Here is a 20,000-nt window from a genome sequence, read left to right as displayed (position 1 = left end):
ACAAGATACAAATTATTGTACAATAAAATATACTGATATGACAACGTGAGTTTTCGTTTTTTTTTCAGTTCTATTTCCAGTCGTCTTCATTATCTAACGCACTAAAATCAAGGATATAATCACACAACAGATCCACTGCTTCAAGGTCGTTTGGCTTTCAATCATTCATTGGGACAAACGCACTCGTAGATTGACTTGTCTTGCAAAACAACAACCACTCACTCTTCCCTGCGGATAAATGAAAGCCAACGCCGAAAAGCAAATGACGAGTTGCCCAAATACAGAATGCCGCGAAAAGTGGCGTGTGGCGCCAAGTCTTTTTTTGGCGCCAAAATTTCTCGATCTATTCACCTCTGTAGATTGTAATATTTTACACATATTTTTATCGGCTAAATATCGCTGATAAATCGCCTTTTAGAATTAAAAAAACCCCGCTCCCTTCATACACACAGAAAAGAGCGGAGACATTTATATACGCCAGCACTCAGATATTTTTCTTAAAGATTAAAAAAATTCAAACCGCTGATGATGAAATATGAACACACATTTGAGCATTGCGGGTCACTTAATTTTTAGATGGAAGATTGTTCTGGCCTAAATGCTGCAATAGAAACCAATGGTATTCTACGTAGAGATACAAAATAATTGGTCTTTTCGACAAGGAGTTGCATATACCCTGAGTAAAAATTATGTTTTCTTGTAAACTATTGAATAAAGCTAAAACCTATTTCTAACAAAATTAAATTTCACCGAAAAAAAAAAAACAAAAATTAACAAACAAACATTGAATTTACTTGAAACAGTGACAAACACGAATACAAAAACATCAAAAAAAAAAACAAAAACAAAGCGATAATATCGTAAAGCAAAACCAAAAATTGGACAACCTTGAATAACGTTCCTAACGAAAATGCAATGCAAGTAACTTGATTAAATCACCATAATTACATTTAACACAACTAAGCATCGTTTGAGTTTATCGCTGACCTAGCCAAAAATATAACTTCACAATTCTATTTTACAGCCTTGTTCGCTTAATATTCCAATTCAATCTAAAAAAACGAAACACATCCATTCTTAAATACGACACGAAAAATTGTCAAGTGGTCAAATCACAACAATTTTATCACGATATATATAAAACCACGTTAGTCACGGGATTGCTAATAATTCTTGAAAGAACAAAGGAATGTCTAAAGTCAGTTAAGAGTCATAAATATTTCGCCTACAAAATTGAATACTACTGCTGGTCTCCTTCGCGAGGTTCTTTCCTTTGTCACGAAACGCTTCTGAAGCATTGCGTGACAAACAAATGAAGAACTAAGCACGAAGACGCCATACTACTGTTACACTGTGTTACAGTGACTAAACCACAAATTCGATTGGAGGCCAGTAAATTCTTCAACGACAAAACGTTTGAAAAACTTTCGTCAAAAATTTATATCTTAACTTTTTCAACACTATAGCAAATATGCTTTCACTGTATACGACTTCGAACAACAAATTCCTACTTTTGCACCTGCGAGGCTTTCAAGGAGAAAAACTCACATCACAAAAATTCGAACAACAAATTCCTACTTTTGCACCTGCGAGGCTTTAAAGGAGAAAAACTCACATCACAAAAATTAAAAATGACAAATGATTTCCATTTTCAGTGACTTTTTTCCCCCGAATTTGTAAAACTCTATTAAGAGAATCCACAAATGGCTAACATTTCAACAGCCAATAGCCAAAAAACTTGTCAAATTGATTCACATCAAACATAATTTTTTGGAAATTAAGACTCGATGGAGCGTCATGTAACGTTTTGTTTTTTGTTCTAATGCTTGTCACTCCATTTAATATTGATCACGTGCACACCTGATGACCTAGCCGTGTCACATCTTAAACATGAACTCAACGCAAAGCTAGGGTATGTTTCCCTTGACGTGAGAAGCCAAAAGGCTGATGATTTTTTTTTTTTTTTTTTTTTTTTTTTTATCGCAGTCTACAAAGAGAAAAAAAAATCTCACACGATCCTTCTCAAAAGATTAAATTTAGACCGAAGCGTTCATTTTCCTGAAAAACCTGAACAGATTTTTCATTGAAAGCCTACACCACTGGCCGACACTGAAAATGAAATTTTTAAAAAAAATTGCAACACGAAAGTCAAACACATCCAGTCAGACTGGCCCTAATCAAACACACGGTAAAAAAAAAAAAAAAAAGCGATAAAACGCCTAAAACAAAAAAACCCCGTACTTAACCACTCGGTTGGATTTCCTGATCTAGCCTATGGGACACAGAAACACGCTTTGACCAATAATCAGTTACACAAAAGACTGCTTAATGAACAGTGGTGTCGTCACTTTACTCCTGCACCCGAATGTCCCCATTGCCTGATGTCATCTTTGATGCATCGATGACCTCATCATTATTAGCCAATGGGGACGCCCAAGACCCACGGAAGCTGCTTAGCCCGCTGAATGCATCGAGCTCTCCAGAGATGTCACTTCCGGCCTGGCTACTGAAGCCCCCCAGCCTCATGGGGGCCCCCGGGAGATCACACTGGGGTATGGCTTCATAATGCACCTGGGGTCAGGAAACAAACCCGGCAGCCTGGCGCGCGGCCTTGAGGTCATTGTAGGCCAGTTCCTCGGCAAGTTTACGATCATCTCTTTCCTGTTTTGCCCTATCCTGCTGCTGCAGGAGGCTTCTACGCTCCTGAAGCAGCCGCCTGTGTTCCTCCTTCGTTTTCTTCTTTTTCTCAGCTTGGCTCTCGAGGCTGTCAATAGTAAGGCCGTGATGGGAGGCGTCCTGTAAGAAATGGATCGCATGAGTATCGAGTATAAAGGATAGAGTCGAGAATCGCATGCGAATGCAGGATCGAGTCGCGAATCAAGACTCGAAGCAGACAGTCAACTGTCAAACCGAACTGAAAATCGTCAAAACCAACGCGGGCAGTGAGATCAAAAACTAACATTGATGTTTATCAACCTGTACAGGGTGGTTCTAACTTTTGAGTTTTTGGATGAGTCCCTGAAGTGTGACCACTGTGACTGAGATGAAAGCTACTGAGCAGGACTGTCCTGAGACCCTTTTCATTATGCTGTACACAATGCTTCTAACTTTTGATCCCCTGGAGGAAGCCCTTATGATCATGACTATTCATTTGAATCAAGCAGTACTAAAGTGTATCAATAGTTGTTCAGATAGGGATGAAGACATAGCAGACTAGAAACACCACTCTGACATTTTAAATTGATGTTTTCACCACCGGAAAATGAAGCATAAAACAAGCAGTTTTTGAACATGTAGCAGTCAACCATCTTACCTGTGCCAACCAGCTCTGCTCATTCCCTTGGTCGGCAGTCTCACGCGTCTGTAACAGCTCACTACCAAGTATTGCATCTGGGGGGCTTCCACGCTCCAACTCCTGAAGAGTCTGAGCATACTGCTCATTTTTATTTATTTGGCCTTCTTTCCTAACAAATATAAACAAGCACTTAGCACCTTTTGCAGGTAACATAAAGGGGGGACATGGATGGCCCAATGGTGAGAACACTCGCCTTCCACCAGTGTGGCTCGGGTTTGATTCCCAGAGTTGACACCATATGTGGGTTGAGTTTGTTGCTAGTTGTTTCCCTTGCTCCTAGGGTTTTCCGCCCTTCATAAAGACCAACGTTTTCAGATTCCAATTAGATCAGGAAACAATGGACAGAATAGCCACTCTCAGCATTTCCCCTGAAATTCCCATTTGTTTAATTATTCATTCATTCATTCATTTATCCCATCCTATATGAGCTACCGCAGTTGACTTGAAGAGGGTAACTTGTGCTGTTGTAAAGTTATTGCTATTGAGCACTTTGTGTTATATGCTTAAAGGTAGTTTCTGTGGACAAAACTATAAAGTGCTGAGCAGTACTGACTAGCACGAAATGTTCGATTTGTGATATTCAGCAAATTCACCCAAATTGAAGGATTTTACAAACAACCTCAATGAGAGAAAAAGGCCTAAGCATTTCTGTTCTATACATGTACAAGCTAATGTGAACATGTACATCTTCAAATCAAATTAACCTTAAAATGCGTATTGCACACTGCAGAAGAAATTCTGGTCACTTTCTCCTGATAGAGAATAGGGACCTTCCGATTTTACTACACCTACGACTTTTGAAATCTAGTTTGTGTGGTTCAAATAACCATATGTCCCGTTAATCTTGTTTCTTGGACCTCCTAATGTGCTAGTGAACTACCGGAATTAGTAACAGTTCTGGGGAATGTGATTAGTCTGAAATTTGAAAGTCATACTTGTACTCAATCTCGTACTCTTACTCTGATGTGAAGGTCCCTAATGTTGCGAGATGAAACGGCTGGAATACACAAGAATTCAAGGAAGCATTGAAGAGGAATGAATGGTACATGTACCACATGACACAATAACCACCCATCTAATTTAAGTGTTTTTTTGGAATCACACAATAATACCGCCATACTACTAAGAGGACCTTTTTCCTACCTGGAAAAGTCATCCAAGTCAACATATGGTGGCCAGAGCTTGCAAACCTAAATGGAGACAAACAATCATAAAATATTACTTGATTGCTTCACTACAGGTTTACTGAATTTCATTTTGTAGTTAAGGCGATAACTCAGAAGTAATTGACAATCAGTTAAAAACAAAGCAAAGGCCATTATGTCTTATTGATGAAGTTAAAACACATACAGGTGTGTACAGTCAAACTTGGTCATGCTAAGGACTAAAATAGCGATACATGGCATGTTATACTAATGGGTTAACAACAAGGAAAAATGGTAATATTTGTTTGGGCTCAAAAAAGCAGTGATAAATTCTCCATAAGAAAGTGCAACTGGCAGCCATAATCAGCAATGTAGTATGTTGATCAGGAGCTGCAGATCTAGAAACAAAACAACCACCAGTTTTGAGCACTAAAAGATTAATGTGCTAGCCCATAGGGATGTCTCGAAACACCCTCCCCACACATCCGCACTAAGAGAAATTTTTAAATTTAACACTTTGCGAAGATGCCATTTTCTGGGATTTTGGGTCATCAGTTCAAGTGATTTGAGTTTTACAAACCAGAAAATAACATCTGTTTCAGCAATGTCAATGTTATTATGTTATGCACTGTAAAAGCTCTATTTAGCCACCAAGGCGCTTCTTAAGGACTAATTTTCTACAAACAAGCCTACATGTACCTCGTTTTCATGGTAAGGTCCCCATATTGGTGCAGTGTCTGGGGGTGGGGGCAGAGCATTGTTGCCATCTACAAAGTTTCCCCAGATGACACCATGTTGCCACTCCACAGGGGACTGTTGCCTAGGTGACAAACTGGAGTTTGATGATCGGCTGGCAGCAGGAGAGTGGCTGAGTGGGGAGCCACTGCTGACCCCACTGCTTGCACTGGACAGTGTGGTGTCCTTCCTGCTGGGCATACCAGACTCAAGGGGATCCCAGTTAGCAGGGTCACAGCTCCGAGGAGATGATGAATCAGTCTGCTAAGGAAATACCACATTGTATAATAATCATTATTAAAAACTGGATCATTGGATAATGTAATTACAGGGTTTTAATTGGCTTAGTGTCAAAGGGATATCAACCATCAATATTACCATTCCACGTTCAATAAATAAGCAGACAAAACAAAAACACGACCACATTGTTTGGCATGATGGGGGACGCATCCCCTGCGGTTGGCATGACAAACAACTTATAGGGTTAACCCTCTCCTGCCGGTAACCCACTAGCCTTTCCTGCCCGAGGGAAATGTCAAATTTTTCTAAATTGCTAACTATGAACTGGGAGACCACATGTCATATACCATTTAAAAGGTATTTTCTGGGGTGTGCTATAAATCACACCAACAGAGATGGAGGAGGTCACATATTAGAGTGAGAAAACTCCAAAACGAAAGAAGAAAAACATTGAAAATTTCCCTATTCGTTGTATATACTGGGTATCCCCCTAAACTATAGCTTAATGTACAGCTCTCAGTCAATTGCTTGTTGTCAGATATCAGCTGGACCCTTAACGTACAAAGGAAAAGAAAATCCAAAAGTTTGAGGGGTGGTAAATAAAGTCTCATATAGGAGGGGGGCATGATTTTATGCCTTCAATTTGTAGATCTTTCCAAGATCTTTTGGTTGTGCAAATTTCACACAAATTGACCAAATATTGTGCTCATTATTGCGTCTTGTGCCATATGGCACTTTTGGGCGGGAAAGGGTTAAAGAAAAAAATAGTACCCCCTGGTATCTATGATGTGGTTTACCGCTTCTACAATTTTTCAAATGTTTCAATTTGATGCACTTACAGACTCTGACAGTATCTCCTGGACAGAACTTTCTATGCATTAAAAACTGCAAATTAAGCTACAATTTGGGGGTAGATCTATCCCATGAAATGATCAGTGAAATTTTGTAATTTTTCACTTTGACGTTTGGAACTACATGTATTTCTGTCAAAGACCTGACTTCCTTCAGTTATCTTGACATGAGAAACAAATTTCACTCATGAAGACCTTTTAAATGAAGGTCTGAGGGCATAACCGACTTATGTCGAATTTTAGCGCGGCTTTCGATTTCGCACGGATTTGTCCGAATTTTGGCTCTCCCTGGTTTGGAAAACATTTCGCGGTTTTACAATCGTGGACAAAACTCCTTGAGAAAACCAAACACAAACAGAACAAAAACCACTTGCTTACTAATCTCCCTCACACCCCCTCCCCCTATGCATCGAGAACCGAACACAGACAGCCAAAAAACCACTCACTTACTGTTTCTCCCTTCATAATTCTACAACAGTTACTTCTCCCTTCCTCCCTCCCCCTTATGCAATGTTGATGTGGGAAGTGATGCTTGCCTGGAAACTGTTCGTGACCCAAAAGACAACATTGAGTCCGGGGGAGGGGGAGGGGTATTTGATAGTTTGCTTGTCTACAAGTGAACGCGCTTGGAAGGCAAATTTTTGATAGGTTTTGTCCACGTCAGACTCGTTTTCCAAATTATCATAAGGCTAAAAGTTTCCACTGTCCACGAGCCGTGTTTAGTCGCACCAGTTGTTGTTTCTATAAGTAACGTTTGAGATGATATCATGGTTTGCTTTTGCGGGTTGTAACAAGCCCAAAATAGATCAAGGCAGTCGGGATAAACAACTTGCGTATCGTACTGGCTAGTTGGTTTCGCTTTTGTTTGGTGAAGTTTGTAAACGCACCGACATCTATGGATCTTTTGAAAAGTTATGAAATTGAGGAATGCAGTTCACAGGAACTGGTGGAAATGTTGTCCAAAGAATCCCTCCTTGGTAGTGATGACTGTGCCGTGATGAATTTTTCAAATCGATTATCAAATCCCGCGGGAGCATCAGAGACAAATCCCGCCATGTGCAAGGTGTTTTGCAAGCCTTAGTTGTGGTTTGCCAGGCTTGAAATTCGGTATGTAACGATTAACTTGACAATTTCAAAGCAATGATTCAATAAAAGTACGATTAACATAGATTTTCAACAGTTAACACCGACTGCTGGTAAAAAAGAATAGATAGTCTTTACCTTTTTAATAGAACTGCCGTTAATCGTTGTTAATCGTTGTTAATCGTTGAAATGGCTACATGTCTTCCTGTTAATTGTGTAGAATGCTAGTATTTTGCGTTATGAAGAGTGATATGTCAACAAACGGGACAAAGCTGGATTTTACGCCAGGAAATGGACACATTTTCTCTTGGAGGATGTAACTGTTTACATTTTGGACATTCCTGTCACGTACGTAGTAGTTTGTAACAGAATCAAATAAAAGCGTGACAGCATTCTTTTCGTTGCTCCCGCGAAAAACACCGCTTTCGTGTGCCGTGTTTCAAAGACAACGAGTGTATATTGAATACAAGTATTTAATCCTCAGTGCATTGTCCTTTTGGTCATCCAGTGTCTATAATGTTACCGATATATCTTTACAAGATGGTAAAATTTCTCAATGGCATTAATACGAAACACAAAGCGGCGTGAAAAAATACTGGACAATGGTTTTCAATCGAATTGCGGTTCACATGCAAAAGTTTGCACAAATCCGAGCTACATCGAAAAACGGGCTGAAATTCGACATAAGTCGGTTATGCTCCCAGCCCTTCAAATGGTACATCACACATACAAAAATGGCAAAGAAAACAGTACTACATGTACTGTAAGACTGAAATGGGTTAAAGACCCTTGTTGGTGCTTACACCAAGATTTGAAACCACCAACTCCAGTTCTACATGTACGTGAGAATCCAACCCATTCATTTAGTTAGTGAATCCTTTGTAGGGCAAAATCTTTTCACAAGCGCAGAATAATTGAAGGCTTAATGATCCAACAAATTGGAGCCCCAGTGTGAACAAACAAGTCCATTCTTACGATAGCTAAACTGTTCCCATAAGGAATCACCTGAAGCACATACTGTAAAATGTGCATGTAGCGGACAGTCTTTTTACCCTGAAGATAGCTTGATCAATCGAAAATGTTTGGTTTTAATTCTTCTTTTTCTTTTTAGCAGTGTAAAATAGTGCTGTTAAAATAATAATAATAATAACAATAATAATAATAACAACAACAACAACAACAACAACAGTAATAAACTGTTTTAATTACCCTCAGCAGTGATTATAGCAATCATCGTACCCAGAGTCCTCAGGCTCTTTGGCAAGCGGTTAGTCACCAGGAGAGACTCTGGGGACATCAAATTTTATTACCGCAGGATTTCTAAGGTAAAACAATGGAAACCGTTAAGGAAAAAAGACAATCAAAAAATTTGAATTTTTTCGATGTCCCCAGAGTCTCTCCTGGTGCCCACCTGCTGACCAAAAAGCCTGAGGACTCTGGGTAGCAGATTGCGATTATAGCACAAGTGCTCCAGTGAGGCTGAGCATTAAACGTTCACAAAGAAATAATGATCTAAATTTAATTGAACAATAACATGATCAACAAATCCCAACTGGAAGGAGGCAGGTCCATCAGCTGGTTATTTACAAGCCTGGCGAATGAGTTAAACTTGGAGCTACTGAGGAACAACTCCAGCTAACATCCAGAGCAGGACTTTAAACCAGGGACCTCTGGATTTCAATTTTTCCAAAATTCAGTTTCTGGTCTTAGAAGACTTCAGATCAGCAGATGCTCAGCCTTGAACCACTGACCAACACACTAAACACTATGGCCCTACACCTCTAAAATGATATACAGCCATTCACATCACTCATCAATCACTTTTACCAATAACTTACCTTCAACTCAAACTCTTCTGAGATGCCAAGATTGAATTTCTTGTTTATTGGACATTCTACATCCAAAGGGAAATTTTTGGGTTCCACACAGACATTACCCACAAACTGGTCGGCTTCACTGCCCAAGTGTTCCAAATGGAACTCAATCACAAACCAAAAACCATGCAAGAGATTTTGAATGATGGTATAGTCAACCTCCTGTTGATAGAAATGTAGGAAATACAGTAACTAATTTTGAAAATCAGTCAAAATCTACCTATCACCAGCTGTTATTTGTTAATAAACATCATTGTTGTTGTTTCCCACAAGAGTCTTGGTTGCAGAAACGAACCGTCAGTGGGCTGCTGTGGCTTATATGCTTCAGAGTAGAGTGAAAGGGCAAAAGCAAGCTGAATTTTTTTCTTCAAGTAATTTTCTACATTTTCTGTTGCTGAGTATTTGACCACGGTGACCATCAGGCAAAGATTGTTTCATTCCTGGCCAACACCCTCAGGTGCAACATAACTCTAAAGAGTATGACTGTGTGATGCAATATTTTGACTGTACACCCTGCAGCAAATTTACATTAGTTTACAATTACATTCAGTTTTGTCCGTCAGGTCATTAGACATCACACCAACGTTAGAAATGATACAAAAAGCTAAAAATAATAACAATATAAGTTAGTACATGTGATTACATACACAATTCTATTTAACTCACTTGGTAATTTTCAGTCGTAAGTTTAAAATGTTCAGGGCATTGATGTTTCAGTGAGATGGCAATGTCTGAGGAGATACTGAATGGGAAAGTCTGTAACAAGTGATACTTGCTGGCAATTTCTCGATCCTTCACAGTCTATAAAAAATGACCAGAATATCAGGTCAAATTAATGTATTGAAGTCTCCCACTCTCGAAATTTTCTTTTCCTTCTAACCAATTTCATAGTTTTAACTTCAAGATTCTATACTTCATGAGACATATAGTCTGTAAAATTTTACACAGTTTGTTAATTAATTGCCTTGATTTCCTACCATGTTGTAAAAGTGAAGTCCTGTATGTGCCCATTGATCAGAGATTTTTAAAAGAATGACTAAAACGCACTAAAAGAATTGTTCCACGGCCATGGATAGAACTTAAATTTTCATCAATAAAAGCACTTTATTAATTAGTCTACCAATTCGAAAACAGGGGTTACCATACACGTTTATACTTCCTATCAGCTTATTAGCTTGAAACATCAACAGCAGTCCTAAACCACAAATTCTTCTTTTAAAACTTACAATAACCACACAATGTTTAGTGGGCCCCCCAATTCAGGCAGGGTTTGAGCCGGGCCGCGCCATTGCGCCAATCCCACACTGCAATTGAAATTGTCCCTTAAAAAAAACGGCCAAGGGGACAATTTGTCTCCTTCAAAATTAAGGGAAAAAACTCGAACGGAAGCAGACACGAAGGGATCCCAGAGATTGCAAGTTAAACAGAATGTGGAAAGTATATTTTACCGCACGTTGTTCCTTCAAAGTTCATTCTCGAGTCACATTTCACAATAGAAAGCTTTTTCGCTACAAATCGAAGCCAGACTGAATCAGAAAAATGATACAGAAGAAGAACAGTGAATTAATCAGGAAGAATCGGATGAGGATCAAAGGAAACCGAGAAAATCACGAACTTTCCAGAAAAGTTGGTTGCGAGACCACACATGGTTGCACTATGAAAAGGAGGCGATGTTCTGCTATTTTTGTCGGAAATCTAAGAAGGCAACCCCTTTGTATCGGCAGAAGGGTGTACAAATTTTAGAACCTCAACTCTGCAAAGACATAAAGACTGTTAAGAGCATGAGGATGCTCTCAATGAAGAAGCTATGAGGGATACATTCAGCAACACACAGCGCCATGCTCTTAGAGAACAATCGCAAGCCATCCTCAGAGCAATGAGAGCCCTCTACTGGCTGGCCAAAGAGGACATAACCACAGTCAAATATGACTCACTACTCAATTTTCTGGATGAAGTTGGCCTCGAAAGTGTTAAGAATCTTCGAGTGGGAGGAAATGCTACCTATCATTCTCATCAAAGTGTGGAAGGTATGCAAGATGCTATTGCTACTGTTCTGAAGTCTAACATTGACAAACTAGGGTTAGGGACTTTGATGTTTGGGCTAGAACCAACAGAAGAATTAGTACATGTACGTCTACCAGTAATTAAGAAAGGAATTGAAGTTTACAAGGGGATGCCGAGACGAGATTCTGCTGTGAAATGTTTTGAAGTATAAAGTATAGTCATTGATCCTCTGTTTAAATATGACGAGAAAAAAAAGTATTGACACTAATAACTTAACTTTTCTTGTTTGTGTTGATCACTGTTCTTGTATTACAAGGATCAGCTAAAAAAAAAGTTTTTGTTGGCTTGCCTGTATCAATGTAAAAAAACTGTTGAATAAAAATTAATTTATCTGTCCCCCTAAAAATAAAAATGTCCCCCAAAATTTTAGCCAAGGGGACAAATTGTCCCCCAGTGATCAATTCCTAGCTCAAACCCTGTTCAGGAGTCAAGAATGCAATATCTTGTGCTTTAAATCACAATAGATGGCATGCTAGTCTTAAGCACAGGATTTACAGCCCTGGCCCCAGTTGTTCAAAGAACTTTATTAGTCTACCAATTCGAAAACAGGGGTTACCATACAAGTTTACACTTCCTCTCAGCTTAATTACCTTGCACATCAACAGCAGTCCTAAACCACAAATTTGTCTTTATAACTTACAATAACCACACAATGTTTAGTGGGCCCCCCAATTCAGGAGTCAAGAATGCAATATTTTGTGCTTTAAATCACAATAGATGGCATGCTAGTCTTAAACACAGGATTTACTGCCCTGGCCCCAGTTGTTCAAAGAACGGATAACTTTATCCACTGGATAAGTTGCTATCCAGCAGAGCAAATATACTCCAACCAATTCTTTTGCAAAGTTTTCCACGCAATCCCATTCTTAAATTTGACATATGCTTCTACTCTAAGACTATTCACAAATTATACATGTAGGACTATCATGAAAATCTTGCACACATTTTTACAGTATCTGCCAGAACTATCCAGTGGATAAAATTATCCACCCTTTGAACAACTACATGTAGGACCAGCTGTTTTAAAACTGAACATTGTCGGGGTAACAAAACACTTTGAGCTGCAAACCAACTGAAGTATTCTTCCCTAAGGAAGAGAAAAACTAAATGTGAAGTGAAAAGGAAGCAACACGACAACACAATACTGAATCTAAATGTGACCACTGACTCTTCAATCCTCTGGTTATAAGACAATTAGTCAAATCATGAGTCCAACAGGAAGCACAAAATTACCTTAAAGGTAGCATCATCTTGATCATGTCTCATTATCACAATCTGCAGGTACCACACTTGTCCAGCAACTGCCCTTGATGCAAAAACTGCAATCTGAACTTGAATTTCCTCCTGGTAATAATAATGTAAATTAAATATCAATACTTACAGCCAGTATTGCGATTGGTCAAAGAAATAACCTAAGACATTTTCAAACACAAATACTTCACATGATCTAATTAATGAATATTAAATACAGTTATTAAAAACACTGAGTTAAAGTTCTCTTCACTGTTAGTATTAATATTATTATAAAGCTGCCGGGATTTTCAGCAGTTTACATACATGTAATTTATGCAGTATATTATCAATGAAGCTTGCTGAGGTTACCCAAGTGCATTGTCAGAAACAGTTTGATAGTACATTACTTGCAAAAAATTTCGGACGATTTTAATTTCGGACAAAAAAAGTGTCCGAAAATAAAACCGTCCGAAATTTTTAAGCGTCCGAAATTTTTACAGTATAGTATAAAACTTTAAAAGTACTTTCTAGGCGACAGCATCACATATTCAAAGCCAATGTACATGATATGTTTAGAATTCGGATTAGGCGGCTTTGCTCAGTCGTTCTTTTAATCACTGGAAAGGTAAGCATTTGAGACACTGCTTGAGTCATAAGCTTGATTGGGTTTGTGTTATTTTCTCGTTGGTGTATCCGGCTGTGAAACCTTGAAGATACAGTAAAACTATCCTTTTCAAAGATTTTATTTCAGTCTAATTCATGTTTTTTAGTCGTAAATTTACTTTGGGCATGTTTCAGCGCAGTGTCTGAAATGTTTGTCCAAAAATTGTCCGAAATGAGGGAAAAAGTGTCCGAAAATTAAACAACCGAAATTTTAACATCCGATTGCAAGTAATGTAGTCAATGTTTTTAGACAAAAGTACAAGTATGTACATGTATATACATGCCCAATATGTATCCTACTCACTGGTTTAGAAAGTCCTATACTCCTTACAGCCATCTGGGAGTCTGAAAAAAGACATTTAATTAGATGAGCTACTGGACTAGTTAAAATCAAACACTGGTTTGAAGTACATGTAAACTATTACAATTATTAATAGTACATGTAAGAATGGCACAAAACTTTAAGGTCTGAATATTCAAGAACAATAATTAGCTTGAATATATGCTTTGAGCATTTTTTCCTAGACCTCTTTATTTTTCCCAAGGCATGAAATTTCCCAACCTCGTTCCCAGGGCCTCTCCTCTTCACGTCCCAGGGAGCGAGAGAGGAGAGACGGTGGTTGGGGCTGGTCACGTGTCTCCCAGAATCTGGGAGATTACAAATAAATGACTGGAGAGAGGGGTGGTTGAGTGTCAGTTTGCCTATACTAAATGTACCGGAGATGGGAAAACATGCCCCAGTCAAGTCAACTTGCGATTCGCGTGTGTTTCAAAGGTCATGTCAAGTGGTCATTCAGAAACCCCTAAAAAGGTATATAAAGCGAGGGAATCTGTGAATGTGAGCTGCTATCGACATTGTAAAGCAGTTGGAGATACAAGTCATTGGCGAAATCTTTACAGCAAAGGGAATCGACTACTTCTGGTGGTAGCCGAGGAGCTTTATGGCCACGCACTTCCACAAAGTGAATTTTTGCCACATCTACTTTTAGAGTCGTCAAGTCCATGATCTCTGAAAGTCAGGCATTGTTAAGGTCAAGCGGTGCATCGAGGAGTCATCCTCCGCGCCGCATTTGACGGCCAGGAAAGAATCAAACGTGACCGGAAATGTATCTTGGAGCCATTGTAGCCGCAGACTAAATTAACACCATCAACTGGAACAAAGGTTATTTCGTTATTGTTTTACAACGATTACGGTATTTCAAAAGTGTTTTCTTTGTTCATTAAAAAGATCCGTGAAATATTTACCATCTACATGTTGTTATACCGTACATCCTCCTTCCGAAAGTGTTCTGCTTATGTGCTATTTCCTGTGTATTGTTTGTTGTTGCAACCCTGCTAACAGAGCGTTTCTTTCTTGCAAATCTTTCAGCATGTGCGTGGTCGTTCGCGTCTCTAGTATTTTGCATCGTTGGTTTGTTTACGTCCCGAGAGAAAAGGGGACGTAAACAAACCAACGACGCTAAATACCGAACGACTACGCTTATGCTAAAATATTTTCCAGAAAGAAACGCTCTGTTAGCAGCGTAATTGCTGCAGAATGTCCTTTCAGAACAGTTAGACATAGGCCCGATTCCTTTCAAGTTTCCTTCCTTAGTTCTTCAGATCTGATCTTTCATCAGCACATTCAAAGCTAGAATAAACCACGATTACAACTCCATGGATTGAAGGGGAAGGCGCTGTTTGTCCACGGTTAATTTAGTCATGTATAAACAGTGATTTTCCAAAGTACAGCGCTTCGAGACAACGGACTTTGTTAAGCTTTCAGATTAATGCTACAATGGCTCGCAAAATGAAGACTACTGAAAAACATAGCCAGTTGAATGAGTTTTCGCGTGGGCTTCGCACAGCAAAGCGGAAGTCTTGTTTCGGAGTGGACAATAAATCTTGACAAAAAAATAGCAAGTGAAGGACTCCTCCCTGGGTCTAATTTTTCTCTGGGAGACACGTGACCAGCCCCAACCAGGGTCTCCCCTCTCTCACTCCCTGGGACGTGAAGAGGAGAGACCCTGCGAACGAGGTTAGAAATTTCCGCCAATAAATTCTTCCTACTACCAATCCTCTTGCCAAGACTGTCTTTTTGCCACAGCATTTGATCAAAATGCACTTACATGATTGTACTCTTCTAAACAAAGCTTTATCTCTTAAAGGCATTATTTTTCTTTGTGATGTAATCTCATAATAATTATTGTGGTCTGATAGCACTTGCTCTTTTATTAAAGGTGATGCCATAAACAAGAAAAGGAAGGTACCCGTAAGGACATACCAGACTTAAGTCCAGTTGAGTTTTACAAATATACGAGGCATGTGAACTGTGGGTCAAGGCAATGGCAAACCTAAACTTACATATATAGAGAAATACATTATTATTTTAATCTTTAGCTAATGCTTATCACTACAGTCAATGCTTTAAACTCCATCAATATAATGAGTGCTTAACCGTAATCAAAGTTGTCAGCACTTAACCCTACATGTTCAATTGAGTGCTTAACCTTAATTGCTATTTTCAGTGCTTTGGGCCCACAGTAATTGGCGCTAGCTGTTGTGGTCACCCTGCCTTAACCCAGTAATTGTTTATTTTCTGTTTCATGTTGTTATGTTCTGTTTATAGTCTTAAGTTTGAAGGCGAAGTCAAATAAATAAGTAAAATAAAAAAATACCTGACTGATAACTCAACTCATGACACTTATAAAACAAGTTTTCTCGGCTTGCATCCCTCACTGGCTCGCAGTTAGTTAAAAACCCAGTACAGGTGATCATAAGAATAATTTCATTTTTTTTCTTTATCTTTGAATGAGACAAGTGGGTTAACTGCCAATATAAACCACAGCAGTACATGTAGATATGAGTGTGTAAAGATGATTGTTTAGAACACATTTCTTTATACATGTAGAGAATAGCAGAAGAAAAAGACAACCAGCATGCTTCTTAATAAGCCCCACATGCATGCTTCCAAGTGACTGGGCCTGTGAGTCATTTCCAGGTTGAGGGCTTGACTGAACAGAGCACATTATTCAATTAATCAAGGACATTAATTATGATTAGGCCATAGGGAACACAAAGAATAGATCAATAAAAAATCAACTGTGAGCCAACTCGTGAATGCGGAAGAGGATAGTGGTAACGCGGTACTTGTTAGTCCAGCAATTCAACAAATTAGCATATTGGTAATAAATAAACATTAGTATTTACACAACTTGCAAGTTGTAAAGAAACAGCATCCTGTTAGTCTAGAATAGTTAGAATGTCTAATCAATGAATACAATTTACTAAACAAAATACATGTAAAGGTCTAAAAGTTTCAAAATGCTAGATGAAATTCCATTCTCGCGTAACTTGGGTGAATTTGCTTGCGAGGACATGTGTTTGTTTACAGGGCAGCACTAAAATTATAAAAGCCATAATCCAGAAAACAGAAACCGGAATCCGGAATCCAGAATCAGAAACTATAATGAATACGGTTAGGAATATTTAATGGCGAAATACATGACTTGGGGTAAAAAATACAGAATAAAAAACTCACTTGTTGGCATATATGAAAGGACTCTTTATAAAGGAAGCAATGTCCTATGGGACAGAGAGAGACAACATAGAGGTGACTCGGAGACAACATTAATTGCTTCACACCGCACAGATGGCGGACTTTCCAATAATTATTAAGAGGTGGTTAGTTGCGTGAATGCATATCTTCTGCCTCTTTTGTTTCGTCTATTTTCCGGACACCCCGCTTCAACTTGTTTTGATAGAGTCTTAATAGAGTTTCAAAGCAAAACATAGAGGTGACTTATAGACTATGAAATTAGTTTTCTTAAGTTCATGAGCGATCAGTTTTAAACCCGTGAGAAACACTTACTTTTCATTGGCAGGAAATGACTTAATTAATTAGTTTTATTCTCTGGTGTCACCTATCGAAAAATATCAAATTTACATTTGACAAGGACGTTACTTTGAACTAAACATTCACTTTTTCACTAGCAGTAAATGTTTTATTTTCATATTGTAGTTTCCGATTCCAGATTCCAGATTTTCCTTTCCAGTTACTGTTTTCCTGATTCTGGCTTTTAGTGCTGCCCTTGTTTACACAACATTATTCCTAGTTGCCAAGTTTCCTCAATAAAAATAGGAAATATACAAAAAGCTTTCCTTAATAAACAAAAATTTACTCAGATAGGTCTTAACTTGTTATGCATTGTAGCCCTAAGAGCAAAAGTGTATAATTTTCGCCGCGAGACACCTTGCAAGCGATTTGAAGTCAATTTTGAAGCGAATTTATCAGAGCATGTTTTTCAAACATTTTGCAAGAACTGTTCGGAAAATGAAAAATCAGTCTATTAGAATAGTATTTCAGTACAAACTCACATTAGAACCTGTAATAATATTATTTGTGTGTTATATTCCTAGAAGCACTTGAACGTTACCAAAGTCCGCAGATTAAAAGTTGATTTGAGATCCACCTGCTCATCAGGTTGATAAAACCACAAATCGAAGAAAAATGACTTTGCCGCTAATGAATGATTTTCCCCTGTTAAAGCTGTTAACCATTCCTTAGAAGTTCCTCTTTTGATTCACCGTTTTCAACATCTCAAAATTGGAAAATTTTCGGACCAATGTCCGAGTAAAATTTCCCTACATTATGATAACTCATTTACTATGCATTCATGAAAGTTAACAACCCGCCGACCAAGTGAAAATCCCCAGATCGCAATAACTCGTTCTTGCACATGCCTGCATTCATGAGTCAAAAATGGTACAAATTTACAATCAAACATGCCAAATTAGATTTCACCATGGACAGCCAAGTCAGACGTGACTAGATAATTATATCAACCTGGTATTCAGAGTCCTCACATGGTCTGAACACTAAATAAATTATTTTGTTGTGATTGTGAATTTACATGAGTTAGTGCAACTGTCACACATTTAAGCTGTTGAATCTTCCTAAAGGCTTTCTCTTTTCATTGTTAAATCTGCAAAGGCCATGCAGCCTTTTCTTTCGAAAACTGGATATAATTTGCCAACATGAAAATTCACAAGTGAAGAATTGCAGCTTTTGAAACTTGGTTAGGAAATCTAATCTTTCCTGGCAGTGACAAAAGTGTTTTAAAAGTGTTATCGTCATTTCTTTTTTATTTACTTATTAAGTGTTGTAAACATTTACAAATGTTGCCCACCTCAAAATAACCCGACTAATTGTGAGCAACAATTTGTTAAGTGTTTTCTTCAATAATAAATAATTGTTATTGTTATTGTATAGTCATACTTTGTACAATTATGCAAATTTTATAGTACTTTGAAATCACTTACAGTGTAGCTCTGCACAAAAAAATCACCTTTTGATTTCTCTTGCAAAATCAGTCACCTCTAATATATTAATTAATCTCCGAGAAAGATGGTAAATATCAAGGCAAGCATTAAGACTTATATTTTTGGAGAATGCAACTCAGATTACCTGTTTAATTGCTATTTGAAATTCAAAATTAGAATTTAGAAGGCCGAATAAATCAGATGAAAATCTTCATATAAGCTCATATAATGCTCACACAGCCACAAGGTAACATGTATTATTTAACAGGATTTTAATAAAGTTCTTACCTCACTGTCACATATACACGTATTTTCGTATTCATTGACATTCACAAACCACATCGTCCATAATTGCTTCGTCTGTGTCTTCAGTAGGGGAAAATCATCTTCGTCAGCAAATCGAAATTCTCCATTATTTTCACCTTTTCCTGAGTCAATGTCGAGCACAGAATCATCTCTTCCAGCCACTATCTTTAAATCTCCGCTTTGGATTCGTGAAGCGTAAGAAAAAGTCTCAAAACTCGACCAAATTCAACCAAAACAGCCGACGTTTGCCAAATGGCGCCAAATGTGGTTACACAGTAGTTACCAGTCCCTAATATCGTTCTGAGAGACTCGACAATGCAACGGGAGAGGCCTGGGGACCAAATCCCAGACAAGTTGCGGGTTTTGCGATAGTTTGAAGTGTCATTTCGCGTTTGTGAAAAAAAAGAAAGAAAAAAAAAACGAAAAAAATTATTTCGGAGCCGAAAACTATTCTAAACAGATAATTTTTTTTACAGTTGTTGAATAAATTCTCCGCTTTTTTGCTTTGGGTGGTAAAGGGTATTCTTTAGAGTGGTTATCAACTTTTGATTTGTTGTTGTGCGAAAACAAAAAGTTAGTAATTAATTCTGATAAATAAATTTCAGTTTTCTACAAAGGTTCGACAGTTGCACTCACAACCACAGCAACAGTTTACAGCATTACGCAGGAAAGTTTTTATTCAGGTCATGTGGGGACTCTGAACAGTTGTCTGAAAAGAAGCGCTTTTTCCACCAAAACATACACTGTACCGGCCTGGCCTGCATTCGATCGAAACGTACTTACAACTATTAAAGCGCCCTTCACGGCAAGGCATTCACATTAAATCACATCAATGCTACATTTTATTACGCCATCGTGAGGCAGAATTAGGCATATTTTTTTCCTTTTTTACATTTTGTTCACCATTTCACCCGATTTTCTGAGTCAATCACCTTAAAAATTCACTCGCCGTTGCGTTTGTCCTCTTAAAAGCCATAGCATGTTTTACAACATGATTGTCTCACGGAAACACTAGATAACATTTAAGTTAACCGGGGCAAAATGAGCGGTCAGCCCAAAACAAACCGCGCCAGTGAATTAACGTTGAGTCACCCTATTTAGCTAATGGAAGCATTTTCAGCCCTTTACCATCTTTTTCTTCACATGTGGC

General features: G+C 38.3%; 2 protein-coding genes and 1 pseudogene across 4 annotated transcripts in view; 1 reads left to right on the top strand and 2 right to left on the bottom strand.

Annotated features, from left to right (window-relative positions):
- The window catches only part of LOC146452440 (uncharacterized), a 19,154-nt gene extending 42 nt beyond the window's left edge, over positions 1-19,112 (bottom strand). Inside the window, exons 1-10 of one of the 3 annotated variants that reach the window (XM_085097836.1) lie at positions 18,833-19,112; positions 13,548-13,588; positions 12,581-12,691; positions 9,950-10,084; positions 9,248-9,445; positions 5,200-5,499; positions 4,499-4,545; positions 3,314-3,464; positions 1,587-2,796; positions 1-1,519 (exon numbers count right to left, since the gene is read on the bottom strand). The exon at positions 1-1,519 is cut by the window's left edge and continues 42 nt beyond it. In XM_085097836.1, coding sequence (XP_084953962.1) covers positions 2,578-2,796; positions 3,314-3,464; positions 4,499-4,545; positions 5,200-5,499; positions 9,248-9,445; positions 9,950-10,084; positions 12,581-12,691; positions 13,548-13,580 — 1,194 coding nt within the window. In that variant the 5' untranslated portion in view covers positions 13,581-13,588; positions 18,833-19,112 and the 3' untranslated portion in view covers positions 1-1,519; positions 1,587-2,577. The remainder of the gene's footprint in view (positions 1,520-1,586; positions 2,797-3,313; positions 3,465-4,498; positions 4,546-5,199; positions 5,500-9,247; positions 9,446-9,949; positions 10,085-12,580; positions 12,692-13,547; positions 13,589-18,832) is intronic. The other 2 variants (XM_085097837.1, XM_085097839.1) reach the window with 2 other exon arrangements.
- Positions 1-20,000, bottom strand: part of LOC146452434 (protein mono-ADP-ribosyltransferase PARP14-like) — a 106,492-nt gene that overhangs the window by 38,649 nt on the left and 47,843 nt on the right. The window lies entirely within an intron of this gene.
- The window catches only part of LOC146452436 (uncharacterized), a 73,666-nt pseudogene that overhangs the window by 15,457 nt on the left and 38,209 nt on the right, over positions 1-20,000 (top strand).

The sequence above is a fragment of the Pavona decussata genome, unplaced genomic scaffold (genome assembly GCF_977016875.1).
Source record: "Pavona decussata unplaced genomic scaffold, jaPavDecu1.1 SCAFFOLD_368, whole genome shotgun sequence".
NCBI lineage: Eukaryota > Metazoa > Cnidaria > Anthozoa > Scleractinia > Agariciidae > Pavona > Pavona decussata.
Note: the sequence above shows the minus strand (reverse complement) of the source record. Positions and strands in the feature narration are given on the sequence as shown.